Below are 14,871 nucleotides of genomic sequence, written 5' to 3' on the forward strand. Positions count from 1 at the left end.
CCATCTTCTGCCTCCAATGTAATTTTTTGTGATCCCAACTGCGGTCACGAACCATAGATCGAATACACCTGATATAAGACATACAGTCGGTCGATTTATCAGATCGCTATGATCTGATAAAAAATAAATCAATGGAATAAAAATAAATGGAATAAATTAAAGGAAATTAAATAGACAATCCTAGACCATCAGCTGCCCACGTGTAAAATTACCAATGCAAATTGATCGTCCTTTTTTGCAGAAATATAATATGTTTTCGCCTTTCTTGAATTTGGCCGCCCACGTGCTGTGCGCCATCTTGCCTCCTCCTAGGGTTGGCCCTGGGTGACAAACGAAAAGTTCTGAAAACTGGAAAAAAAAGTATCGATGCTTTAAAAAAGGAATACATTCCTTCCTCCCTTCCAGTGCTGCGCTAAACAGAAATCTAAGAAATTTTATTAATAGACAGACAAAGTAGACAGAGGGAGCGACTAAATTTCAACTCGGCAGGAAAATTTGATTGGTCGAAAATATACGTCAAAAGTGACGTATATTTTCGACCAATCAAAGGTGGCGTGTTTTAGCTTTACCCCAAAGGATTGTTTGCCATTTTCGGCTGCTTGTTTTCTGAACTGTGCAGTGGTAGTTTTTGGCGGGCTAAAAGTATTTTTTGAGAAAATATTTTAATTGGTGGTTTAGGTATTGGTTGCTTGTAAATAAACACATTATTACAAATTAATGTAAAGTATTTATTTTTGAGACTAACTTTGTGTAATCTATTTATTTTTAATATATTGAATTTTGAGAATAGATAATTTAGCTCAAATTTCCTGTGTTCACGATCTTGAAAAATGTTTCACAATAGCAAGGCGTTAGTCTCAAACATTAAATATTTTAATGTCATATGCTACTATTTTGTTTTTATTAATTTTTTTAATATTTGTGATGACAAAATAAATTTTTTAGTCTATCGTAGTACATAATGTTTTAGGAAAGTTCACAATGGAATATCAAGGAGATAGCAGTATTTGAATGTATGTACTGCTGCAAGAAGCACAAAAAGAAATAAAGATTTTATATGAACACATTCGTTAAGTACATAAAGTACCTGTTGTGGCTGAAGGAAATTTTAAATGTCCCATTAATGTCTGCAATTTTTCATGTACAACTTTTGAAGATTTAAGATATCACATAAAAGATCAACATGGATACACTCTTAACTCCGTTGAAATGACATTTAATACATATGAACGTAAAATATTAGAAAATTAAATTTACATTTTCTGCGATAATTTTTAATTTGAATAGTCCAAAAAAGAGTACAAATTACCATTTTTGCAAATTCATTTATCAAGCTGGAGAATAAAATACATCTATTTTTGTGAATATAACTAATAACAGAATAATTTCCTTAGCGTCTTGCTTTTAGCCTGATAAATCACCATTATTCTTCAGTAAAAATATTTTAAAGTAATATTTCTCTTTCTCCTTTCAACTATTTGAAATATGAAGTAAACGTTTTGTAATAACAAAAGCATATACAGTACTGCCACATAATTAAAATTATTTATGCATGTAATTCAGTGTTTCATTAAAAAAAAAAAGAATTAGACTATTCTTATATTACACAAATGGATTTCTTAATGCATATGTATGACTAAGATATCACAAACTGTTAAAATCTTTATTAAAGAACTGGCAACCTTTAATCGTAAATTTAGCATCATAATGATAGACGCATATTTAATTATATGTCAATGAGGCTTAAAATTTATTATATGCTATTTTAAAACTACTTAAATGAAATAAAGAAATTTAATCAATGTCTTAAAATTTTAATGAGGTGTACACACTGTATTAATTATCAGTAAATATGTTAAATTTTTTTTTTTTTTTTTTTTGCATTATACATAGGCCAGATACGTTCATGTTATGGAAAATGTCTGATGATAATTTGTCTCTGAGAATAAATTTCTTGCATTATTATACAACTTTAGGAAATCTGTTATAAGTCTATTTAGCTGGAACACTAGTATTAGTAACTGTCAAATAGGAAGATAAATATGCTAATGTATAAATTAAAACTAGGCAACTTTATTTCAGTATAGATTTTAAATAAAACTGTCAGTGTTTTATAGCAACTGGACACAGGTCCCTCTTCTTCAAGAGGAAAAAATTATGCTAAAGGGACCAGTATCTATTTAAAATCAGTGCCAAAATAAGGTTGTTGTATATAAAATAATCTCTAAATATTTTACAAATTAAAATATACTAAGATGAATCAAAAACAGTATATAAAATAAAATGCTCTTAATCTTGTCACTACATCATCCTTACTAGTTACACAATTAATTTATTAATTAGTTTTTGATCTGCATATTCTATCGCAGTTTACCACTACTAATTTATTGGTGTAAAGTTCTCCAGTTGATGGTATATATACACAGTTAGCAACATAATTTTACATAACATCAACATATAATGTGTTTATTAGGACATATCACAACAATATGTGCAAAAGAACTAAAAGTTTCAGCATGAAATATGCAGTCAAATATATGACAGAGAACATAGTACATAATACGAATAACAATAGCACTTGATTATTAGAAAGGAAAATCATAATTCAGTATCTGCTGACAAACCAGAGCGTGCTGATATTTCTCTAAATAAATGATTAAAAATGCCACAAAAATATAGTTAGTGTGTAAGGATTATGTTAATTTTATTAACAGTTAAATTTTAAGTTAAAGTTCCTTTCCTGTCAAATTCTTAACTTCAACTTACTACTTCCGGCCAGAACGTTTCTTTGGATTCTTGCTGAATATTTAATGAGAAGGAGCGGTATTTAAACCACGAAGTTACTTACTGAGTGAGAGAGAATCAGAGTTTCTGATTTACGCGCGTCTGCCTTTTTGGCCACTCTCTCTCTCAAAGCTGTTATTACGCTCAGCCGTACTCAGGCCCTTGCTAAGCTTCGTAGTAAAATAAGTTAAGGGGCCAACTCAAACTGAACCTTGATAGCTTCGGCTATACTTCTTTAGTTAATCTTAGTTTTAGTTTAATTCTTAGTCTTTTTAGTTCAAGTCCAAGTGCAGGCTTTGCTTGTACACTCCCAGTCGGAGTTTTGTTAAATCTTTTTGGAATAATAAAGGGTTAGTTACCCTTCTATCTTGTTTCTTGTCACCGAACGCAAGCGATTATTCGCTTATCAATTCTTAGATTCCTCACTTCCAACATTAACTTAGAATTCCAAAGTGAGGTACTCTACAAGTGCTTTAAAATTATTAAATTCATATAAGTGTAAATCTCAGTGGTTTTGAAAATGCTACTGTATTTTGTTACTGAGCATTTTTGAATTGCTAGTGATTACAATCACAATTTATGAATAGTGAAAACTTAAACTATTCTAAGAAAATTGATTAATAAATTTCATACAGTAAATAAGTTGTTGGGCTACAAAAGTATGCAGCCTGTCAGATATATGAAATCCAATAACAGAAATAAAAATAAAATCTTTAAAAATTTTACGAAGTGGCGAAGCATCTGAGAGCTATTTATCTTGTAAACAATACATTTTCAGTAGAATCAGTATGTAATTTAAAAAAATTGAGATACTTTGGAAACATGCTCTTCAGTGTAGTTGTTTTGTGATGAAACTGTTGATAGGGCTGCTTTGTTAATGCTTTTGAGATTTTCTTCACACAGTAAAACTAGAATTTATGTATGTATAGTTCTTGCTTTTATGTATGTATGCAAATTATACTGCTTTTAATTTCTCATGAAACATGCATGACTTTTCAGAATATTACGACATTATAAATCTCACAACTTGAGATTATTTATTCTAAGGCGCACACACAAAACCTTTCCTTTGAACACAAATTTCAAAGGAAAATATTATTGATATACACACAAGTATAGTTTCCATTAATTAATACATTGTTATTGATGAAGATTCCTTTAATGATTCTTACATAAGGCGATTTGGATTTTTTTCCAGATGAGAAACATTAAAGTTTCATTAAAAAAAAAATAAACAGAATATTCTTAATTTTATCAACTTATAAACTTTTATTGCATCACTTGAATTTGTGTTCACTGAACTAATCGTTTTCAATTTAAATCAGAAATGTATTTTTCATATTGAATTGCAGTATGAGTAATAACCAAAATTTAATATCTTCATATTATCAGGTTCAGTGTTCCGCCTTACTTGCTTTGGGAACATGCAAAGACCTGACTCGGAACAGGGAGCTTACTAAAGCTATGTTCAATAAATGTGGGAAGTAGACAAGATACACAGGAAGGGTATACGAAACCCTTTATTTTTCACTCTTTACAATAATTTCCGGACTTCGGAATACAGAGAATACACTTGTGGTCTGAACGTAAGAATATAAAAATATTAACTAAACTCTAACTTAACTTTGAAATAATAAACAAGGGCCTACGTGGAAGATTGGCCGTATATTAACAGGAAGCCGTATGTAGTACAGAGACCTGTTAACACTACAATACGTTTAAAATTATTAAGAGGATTAAACCTCTGGCCTGGAAGGCAACCAGCAACCGAATAAAACTGCTAAGGCAAGCGGCCTGCTTCTACTAACTCCTTCCTCTCTCTTGCTTGGCAAAAAGCCACAACTTAAGTACCTGGCGTTCGCCAGACAAATTTGCATAAATAAGTTAAATCTTTTAATTCTGGCCGGAAGTAGAAAATAAGAAGTGATAGTAAAGATTTAAAATAAAATAAACGTTAGTAAAACTTAAGATCCTTACAATATAATAAGAAATCATTAATACACAGGGTAAAAATAAGTATGAAGTTAGATTATATTAGCATGCTAATGGATCAACTATAGCAAAAGACTCAAAAAACCTTCACCTAATCATTTGTACTATTTGTGCCGGATTATTTAATTAACACAAAATGCATAGGGGTTTAATAATTACTCCAATCCACTTTTGATAAGTCCTTCCTTGTCGTGAAATTACCTTATGATCATTTCGTTCAGCTACTACAAATCAAAGGAGAATTAACCCTGTACGGTGTGTACCTCTAACGCCTGCCCATCGGAGAAGGCGTCCTTTGTGGTGCCGGGAACACCGGAATTGGAGAGACAATGAATTGGGACGAGCACTATTTACAAATGAGAGCAGATTCAGTCCGAGTATCGATTCTCATCGCATACTCATCTGGAGAGAGTGGAGAAGCCGCAATCATCCCTCGAACATCATTGAAAGGGACAGGTATGGAGGTGGCGGTGTTCTCGTTTGGGGAGGCATCATGCTTGGTAGTCATACAGACCTTCACAGGTCTGTATGACTACCTGTGTCTGTACCTGTTGACTGAACCTGTGTCTGTACGACACAGGTTCAGTCAACGGGACCCGTTATTGTAACGAGATTCTTCTTCCATATGTGCGTCTTTTTAGAGGCGCTATGGGTCTGCAGTTCCTTTTTATGGACGACAATGCACCATGTCATCACACAGTAGCTGCCGAACAGCTCTTAGAGAACGAGGATATTGAACGTATGGATTGGCCGGCACGATCTCCGGATTTCAATCCCATCGAGCATGTATGGGATTTTCTAGGCAGACGCTTGGCAGCTCGTACCTTACCACCAGTAACGATTCCGGAGCTTCGATTGGCGCTGCAAGACGAATGGGCAGCAATGCGTCAACAACTCATTGACACCCTCATTCTCAGCATGGGCAGACGCTGTGAAACTTCCCTAGCAGTCAGGGGAGATCATATTCCCTATTAAAGGCCAGATGTTTCTTGCTGGACATCCATCACAGGGATGTTTTGGCTTTCAGTAGCATTGCGCTTCATCCTACTTTTTCAATAACGCTTCTTTTTATCCCTCTGATTTCTCTTTTAGTAAGTGTTGCTTACATTACTCATGTCCTTACGTATTGGGGATCTTACGGTATTAAATGTGTTGATTTGGAAAGCTTTTGTACAAAGTCTCGTCCTTAATTTTTGCACACCAGTGTAGACTGCAATCACACCACTCACCTGAAGGCAAAAATATAGAAAAGGCAAAATCAAGGGTTAAATTCATCAATTCTAATGAGAATGCAGTAGCGAAGTAAAGCACTGCGGTTTTTACATAATTTCTGAGTAAGCTATTTGTGCGAGTTGAAATAATTCTTGCATTTAAACTTGTATTCCAAATTAAGATTTAACTTGAAATTAATGTGGATAATTACTGAGAGAATTAGATTTTTGTAGCGTAATTTACGTGCAATGAGATCACGTGATACGAACCGGCAAATCAGGATGTTGAACCATGAAAACATAGTAAATTCTTAATGTCTTTTTACAAATTTATTATCTTTATTTATTGGCTTTTTACAAAATTTTAAAAGATATTAAAATGTTTGTGCCTTCAAAATAAAAAATTCTTAGAACTAACAGTTGTTAAAATTTTTTATGTGTATATTGTATGTTGTCATCAACAAAGTCTGCTTGGCGAGATTTGCGCCAGTGAAACTGAAAAGTACCTCAGAAACTAAACATAAAGATTAAATAAATAAATTTGAAGAATTTTTTTAAGGAATGAGCTGAGAGCATGAAAAATTAAAATGTGTTTTTGAAAAAATATACAACAGTTTCTGAGAAAGATTTACAGGCATCCTTAAAAGTTTCGTATTTAATTGCAAAAAATTTAAAACCTCATACAATTGGAGAATCACTCATTCTTCCTTCAGCAATTAAAATGACATCATTTATGCATGCAGAAAAATATAGTAACGATTTAAAAACAATAGCATTAAAAAAGATACTGTTTCTCACCAAATTTTTGTCATATCAGACACTATAGAATACAAAATTCAGTCTTTACTATAAAACTTGAAACTAGCGACATTACTAAAATGTTTCAATTTATCGTTTATGTGAGATATGTTTTTGAAAACAACGCAGTAGAATATTTTTTATGTTGTAATATTTGGGAAGGAAAAGCAACTGGAGAGAAAATATTTGAAATTATTAACAGACATTTTGAAACAATGTTACCTAGACACACTGTGTCGCAGTTTGTACTAATGTAAGCTTTTAAAACTAAGACAATACTTTGGCAAGGAGAATTGAACAACAAAAAAAAAAAAAAAAAAAAAAAAAAACAGAAACATGCTTTTTCACAATTTACTAAAGAAAATAATACAGATTTCTTGTTTAAAACGACATATGATAAAATTGACAGAAAGTTTTTTGAAAAATTTCCAAATAAGGAATTAGGTTGGATCTGTGACCCATTTTGCCTTTGGTGTTTTCAATTCCAACGTATCTCTAAATGAAAAAGAACAATTAATTGATATTTTAAGTGACGGAATACTGTATGTTAAGTCTCTAACTTGCCAAAAATTTTAGTTGATTGGAAACTAATATGCCGATTTAAAAGGAATGAAAGTAAATTATTACGTTTCTTACGTAAAATTGTACAGTAAACCTTTAGCTTCTATTTAAAACTTCTAAAATGCTTATGTTACATTTTTCTGTTATATAAGCATTGCAAGTGGATTTCTCACTGAAATAGAAATAATTTTGCTATTGAATTAACATGGAGAACTTTTTTATTGAAATATTTTTTCTCTGTGACATTAGTTGCATCTACTACAAAATAAAGATGAACTGTTTTTAAAACATTTTGAATTCGTTGTCATATTGATCTATGAAGCACTAGATTAGTGAGTTTTTATTACATTATTGACAAATATAGTTTTTAAACAATCAAAAAATTTAAAGCGGAGATAATTATTTGTCAAATATGAATGTGTTTTCAAAGAGGAAATAAATAATAAGTGATAGAAAGAAAATTCAGTCAGAACATTCACATCTCTAACAAAGTAAGTTGCTTTGATTTAATCTTTATAATACAATTTATTTTAAAATGATAAGGCAAAATCCAATGTGAAAGGTTATGCGAAGATTACGATAGTACTTAGAGTATTCAGCATTTCGTATAATCCTATAACCAGATAATAATAATATTAAAATAAATTTTATCTGAATGAAGTGTTCTTATTACAGAAACAGTAAAATTATGCAATTACATAAACGAATACACTTTCGGACAATATACTTAATACTGTTTACAAGCACAAGCCCAAGTTCTGTTTATGTTACATCTCGCCCTTCAGCGCATGCTCAAGAATTACCATCCAGGCGAAACTAGTCGATTTGACCATGACGTCAAAAATTCGAAAAGTGGGGTAGGGTTTGGAAATACGCATCACGACGTCCCTGCGAGAAGAAAAACCTTGCCTGCAAACGCTGCTCGGACTAAATGCCCGGATAGATTTTCAACAGGTTCAAAGCAGAAACGGAAGCGCTGACTCATCTCCCCAACGTTTCGGTTTCTACTCCGTCGAAGTGAGCGTTTACACTGTCAAAGTAATCGTAATGAAATCTAATTCATTTCTGAAACTCTCTGTTCTTCGTAGTAATAGTAAGGGATTTTAGTCGTTTAATTTTCAAAACTTTTCATTTCGCAACAGCAAGGCTACGCCTAAACGTTTCAACTGTGTTGCAACGTGATCTTGTTTACCTTTTCTTCGGCGAGAATCAAACGTAATAGTGTTGTGAAACTACAAATAAAAAAAATGAGTATTAAAGAAGTTGCTAAACTTACGGGTCATAAGGACAGGGTATGGTGTGTTGCATGGAATCCAGCAGGAACATTATTAGCAAGTTGTAGTGGCGATAAAACCATTCGAATATGGGGTAAAGCTGATGAAACCTGGAAGTCACTAGCTGTACTTACCGAAGCTCACCATCGATCTATTAGAAGTGTTGCATGGTCACCCTGCGGAACATTTTTAGCTTCAACCAGCTTTGATGCTACAACATGCATATGGGACAGAAGAAGTGGGGAATTCGAATACGTAGCAACTCTCGAAGGTCATGAAAATGAAGTGAAAAGTGTTGCTTGGTCAAGTTCTGGACAATATCTTGCCACTTGCAGTCGTGACAAATCAGTATGGGTTTGGGAGGTTGGCGAAGATTGTGATTATGAATGTGCAAGTGTTCTTAATAGTCATTCGCAAGATGTCAAGCGTGTTCTTTGGCATCCTGCGAAAGATATTCTTGTTTCAACTAGTTATGATGACACTATTAAGTTTTATAAAGAAGACAGCGATGATTGGTCAGTATTCTGCACTTTAACAGGCCATACTTCTACAGTGTGGTCGGCCGATTTTAATAATGGTGGCAATATGTTGGCATCTTGCAGTGCTGACACAACAGTTAAAATTTGGCGAGAGTATCTTCCTGGTAACCCAGAAGGAGTTCCTACTACTAATCATGACCCTATGTGGAAATGCGTGTGTACACTATCTGGATATCATGAGCGACCAGTATATGATATTTCATGGTCCTCGTTGACTAATCTTCTTGCTACGGCGTGTGGTGATAATTGTATACGAATTTTTCATGAAGAAAGAGATTCTGATCCACATGCCCCAACTATAAATCTTTATGCTACTGCAAAAGATGCATATGATCAAGATGTTAATGCCGTTGATTGGAATCCTAAAATTCCCGGTTTGTTAGCATCATGTAGTGATGATTATGATGTAAAATTATGGCAGGTTGAAATACCAGCTACTTAGATATGTGATATTTAATTTGTGATATAATTGCCCCTTTTTTATTTATTTAATTTTTTTTTTTTATGAATAGAATTAGTAAACTTTAGGATATAATTTTTGAGGCAAAATGTAGTCTGTAAATGTTGTTTGTCATTTTTATTAGAAAATATTCTAATAATTTTGTAGACATGAAAGGTATCGCTGTTGTTAAAAATTAAAGATAGCTGCAAAATCTTTCCTGATTAAATTGTTGTATTAAATTTCAAGAAACCTGAAATAAGTTCCAAGTGGTACATTTTAATTATAAAGAAACTGTAGCATTAGTATGAGGCATAAGTTTACAATTGGGTGCCGTTGTTTTCTGGCGATTCTTTTTTGACGGTGCCAGGAATTTTAAGATGTATGCTACACAAAACCAAAATAAGAAGTCAAAGAATTGCACAAACTCTGTGTCCATGTACACATCGATCTGTTTTCACTTAAAAAAACATCCTAGAATTGCACAAACTAGACATTTTCACTGCCTTAAATTTTTCCATGTACACATCAATCTATTTTCATTTAAATAAAATCAGGAAGCTAAAACAAAGTTAAAACTATCATGGTAACCAGAAGTGATGTTTCATCGCCAAAATTTAAAAAAAAATTGTCGCTAATCAAAGGGCACCCAATTCTACACTACAGCCCAACTCTGAAATAATTGTAAAGAAAAAAGTCATTCTTAATTGCATGCTACAGACACATACCATGTCATAAACATGTAATTGTTATTAATTTTATATTGACAAATTAACACCATAAGAATTTTATTAGTAAAAATATATTTACAGGTGCCCTTTGGCAAACATTGGTGATTTTTGGTGGTACGTGGACACCGAGTTTATGCAGTTCTTTGACCTTGTTACTTTGACTTTATGTAGCGAAAAGAGTCGCCGCTACATAGTTTCCAAAATAACAAATAAAAGAATTGCACAAATTCGATGTCCATGTACACATCAACCTATTTTCACTTAAGAAAACATCAGAGAATTGCACAATCTCGGCATTGTGCGCTCTGTTGACTTTGTACATATACACATCAATCTGTTTTCACTTAAAAAGTCAAAGGAGCACCCAATTCTACAGTAGAGCCAAACAAAAAATATATAATCTCAATATACATATTAAATCAAACAATGAAATAACATTAAAGAAGGAAATTCATCTCTTACCATCTAAGCATTACACAAAGGAAATATCCACTTACCTTATTTAGAAATTTCCCGTGTCTTCAGTCCGTGTCACATAAAAATCCTTCACAGCATCCAAAAACTTGGCTAATCTTTGGAATATGGTAACAGATAGGTTGGCGACATTTTGGTAAGGCAATAAAGGTTACTAGCTAGTGTACATAGATAAAGTCGAGTGTGCGCAATACCATTTTTGTGCAATTCTGGGATGTTTTTTTTAAGTGAAAATAGGTTGACGTGTACATGGATATTGTGTATGTGCAGTTCTTAAAAATGCGGCAAAGAGTTTGCGATTCTGCACTTTCTCCCAATTTCGCAGGTAATCTTCGTCATGATTAAGCACTTTTGTTCTATAAAAGTTCTAGCATAAGCGTAATTCAGCTAGCAGATTGTTGGAAAAAAATGTTGAGTAAAAACAAAATGCCTTTACTTCGTGAAAACAAAATGGCGTCCAAACAAAAACTAGCAGGGTTGGTCGCCAAATTTTCGCCAAAAAATTGCCAAGTTACCATAATCCAAAGATTAACCAAAAAATTTCCTCAAACCGTGTTTCCTTTCTAATGGAACACTTTATATGATGAGCATTTGAACCTTTCTTGCGGTAAACCCACTCAAAGCCATCTGAACGATCTTTACATTCGACCATATGCATTTCCTTCGTACAAACAGGATACTTATAATTCTGTTGAATTATATCCAAGAAAGTTTCCTTTCTTCTGTCCTCAACCACTTAAAAAAAAAAAAAAAAAAAAACACCTTTGGCTCTTTTGTTCTATACCAACAAAAAATCCACTATTCAACTACTCAGGTTACCATAAATGAAACAACTTTACGATAATCCAAGGAGCGCTCTTAAATATACATTAACCTATTTATTTATTGATGTGAATTGATCATTAATAAAAAAGAAATAAACAAAAAATTTTGTATGAATATTTCTGAATGAAAGTATGATTTTGTGCTGGGAATAATTTAGTAAATTTTGAAGTGAATATCCTTTTCACGAAGAAACAAGATAGCCACTTCTTTATCTCCCCATAAATCCCAAGTCATGAATTCCATTGCAATGAAGGAAATATTCTGTAAGTGATGTTTCTGAAGACATTTATATCCAAGAAGAAAGCCAAGCCAAACTGATGATACCTGCTACTGAAGAAACATCAAAAGAAGGGCTGGTGTTAGGTTCTTTTTGCCACCAGGCACAAACCTGCAGCTCTGAAATTCTGCCTGCAGTTACTTTCTAAATTATAAAAATTTTGTCGTCCATAAACTCTATTGACCCAAACAAAGAAAGCACTAAATAGTGTGGTTTTAATGGAAAAGTGCTTAAATTTCTGTATGATACGTTATAAAAAATTTCTGAGAATTTATTTTTGCCTACACTTTACACTTGCTTTTCGAGAATTTAAAATTCGATATAAGATATAATTTTAGTAAAGTTTTTGGTTAGAGTTGACTTTAGGGTGCCCCTTGTATTATTACAAAGTTGTTTTTTTCATTTATCATTAAGTTGTTGTTTCATTTATGGTAGCCTGAGTAGTTGGATGTTTTGGAAACCCTATTATGACATAATCATTGCGGTAAATTCATAAGGGCTTGTGGTTTCGTGTGTGTTGGTTAGGAAGTATATTGCTTGTTTCGTGGTTTAGACGGTAAAATGACCGAATGTGGTAAGATTAATTTGAAGTTTCTATATGATTTTGAAAGAAAGGGGAAAAGAGCATTACTTGACTGGTGTGTAAATGGAGGTTTACTTAGTAGCCATTATAATGTGTCCTGTTTGTAGGAAGGGAATACGTATGATCGATTGTCGTTACGAGGGATATTTTTGGCTCTTATTTTGTGAATTTATGTGGCGATGCCAGTATACAGATTCAGGTTCAGATAATGTTAGGGAGGTTTTGGATGCTGTTAAGGAATTTTCTTTGATTGAAGAGATGTGAATACATAAATAAGTTAAGTGGATATTTCCTTTGTGTAGTGCAAAGATGAATTTCCTTTTTCATGTTATTTCAGTGTTTGATTTAAAATGTAGTTTTTTTGAGATTATATATTTTTTTGTTGGCTGCTCCTTTGACTTTTGAAGTGAATATAGTTCGATGTGTACATGGACAAACTCAAGTGAGTGCGCAAAGCCTAGTTTGTGCAATTCTCTGATTTTTTTTTAAGTGAAAATAGGTCGATGTGTACATGGATACCGAGTTTGTGCAATTCTTTGTCTGGTTATTTTGGCTTTGTGTATAGGCGATATTTGATGGGCATATGTAGTTTCATCCCATTTGGATAACTCCTTCTTAATTTGCTGTCTTTATGTTAGAGGCAAAAGCAAAACATTATGACCACATACTCAATAACGTGTTGCATGACCTTTGGCCTACAACACAGCGACAACTCCTTTTGGCATGGATGCCATAAATTCTTGGTTCATAAAAGGTTAGCATAAAAGGTTCATATAAAATAAAAGGTTACCATCCTTTATTGTATTGAATTACTAATATTAAAAATGGGGAAAAAGTGTTTAGATATCCCTGCAAGAGTAAGTTCTCAGGTTGCAGTGTGTTAATAGTCATGTGGGGATGAATGTAAAAAATAATAAATAATGATTCACCAGGCTGACATGAGTGCCTAAAGTAAATTAAGAACTTGAACTCTCTACATGTTTTATTATGAAAATATATTAAATGTACAAGCATAAAAAAGATGTCTAAAAATGTGGTGCTTGTCATTCAGAGCTCCAGTAGATCATTCTATATATCGGACATCCAGATTTTCGACCCACAAATATCTTTCGTTTATTTTTATTCCTATAGCACAGGCAAGTGCTTTTGTTGTGCTTTTGAACATACTGTTGTCTTTTACAAGTAGTTAAGGTTTTTATGTTTGGTTTAGAAAGATGAAAATAATTCTGTAAAAAAAATAATTGTATTTTTACATCTATTTGAACAACAACATGCTGACTAAAAGCCCCTATTGTTGTGTATGTTAAGCTGTGTTGTGCAAAACCCGTGTAGCTGGCTTTATGAGTGTGTAAAACTACAGTCATACAATTGAAAGACTTTTACTTGGATGATCATTTGATTTCATTAAAGCTTGTAATTTGTAAAGCATAGGGTAATATTTAAATTTTAATGTGATGGCTGTAATAGATATATAAATTAATTTTTTTTGACTGTATTGTGATATGGCTGGGAGTATGGAATAGAGAATTCATATCTCTTTAAAAGACTCAGTATCTAGAACTGTTGAAGATTGTATCCAGGATATATATATTGTAATTTAATCTGTTGATGAAATCATGAACTGGTGAGAACAATAAGTAGGCTACTGAGTACAGTAATATTATTCATATCTTCATTGATCCATAATTGTACAAAATATGACAATGAAGTTTGGTAAATGACATTACATGGTGTGCACACACAGTAGTAGGAGAATGACAAACCACGGAAAGGATATTATGTAAGGCGTTTAAACGTATCTGAACTTAGTTTAGCAATATATTTTATGGATTTCTGTTAGTAAAAATGTAGCTTGAAAAGTCATAACAATGTCTGTAAGAGGAGCATCAAATGAATTTAAATTTCTGTTTCTGCATAGATAAATCTTCAAAAGAGTGTCAGTATCATGTATACTGAAATGGTGAAACAAATTTATGGGGGTGAAATCTTATTTTAAATTGTGTTTATGAATACTTTAAATGTTTTTGTGATGGGTGAGATTGCACCAAAGATACTGTTCAAAGTGATAGGCCTACAATGTCTCATAGTGGCAAAATACTAAAAATATTCAGGAGATCAGAAAGAGCCAGAATTTCAGATCATAATCTTTGCCAGAAAGAGCAATGAATGCTAACAGGTATAAGGACGTTTATGCAGCTTAACTATAAAGGATCAATAATGTATATTCCTAATGCAGTCAAAAGTCGTTAATTCGGACTCGTCGGGACTTCGGCGATTCCGGATTATAGATCATCAGTTTAAATCTGGTAAGATGGCATGCAGAAATTATAAAATTAAAAATATGAAACCGTAATTTATGAAATAAAGAACAATTATGATCTAA

General features: G+C 32.6%; 1 protein-coding gene across 1 annotated transcript; it reads left to right on the forward strand.

Moving 5' to 3' along the window:
• The first annotated feature begins 8,188 nt into the window (after positions 1 to 8,188).
• Positions 8,189 to 9,814, forward strand: LOC118195882 (putative cytosolic iron-sulfur protein assembly protein CIAO1 homolog). The gene has a single exon (XM_035367223.2). The coding sequence runs from the start codon at positions 8,594 to 8,596 to the stop codon at positions 9,599 to 9,601; it is 1,008 nt and encodes a 335-aa protein (XP_035223114.1). The 5' UTR covers positions 8,189 to 8,593; the 3' UTR covers positions 9,602 to 9,814.
• The last annotated feature ends 5,057 nt before the right edge of the window (positions 9,815 to 14,871 follow it).

This window comes from Stegodyphus dumicola, chromosome 4, assembly GCF_044657685.1.
Source record: "Stegodyphus dumicola isolate Sdum_Otavi_A_Nest chromosome 4, ASM4465768v1".
Taxonomy (NCBI): Eukaryota; Metazoa; Arthropoda; class Arachnida; order Araneae; family Eresidae; genus Stegodyphus; species Stegodyphus dumicola.

Coding starts and splice junctions, on each gene's coding strand:
- LOC118195882 (XM_035367223.2), top strand. CDS start 8,594: ATGAGTATTAAAGAAGTTGCTAAACTTACGGGTCATAAGGACAGGGTA.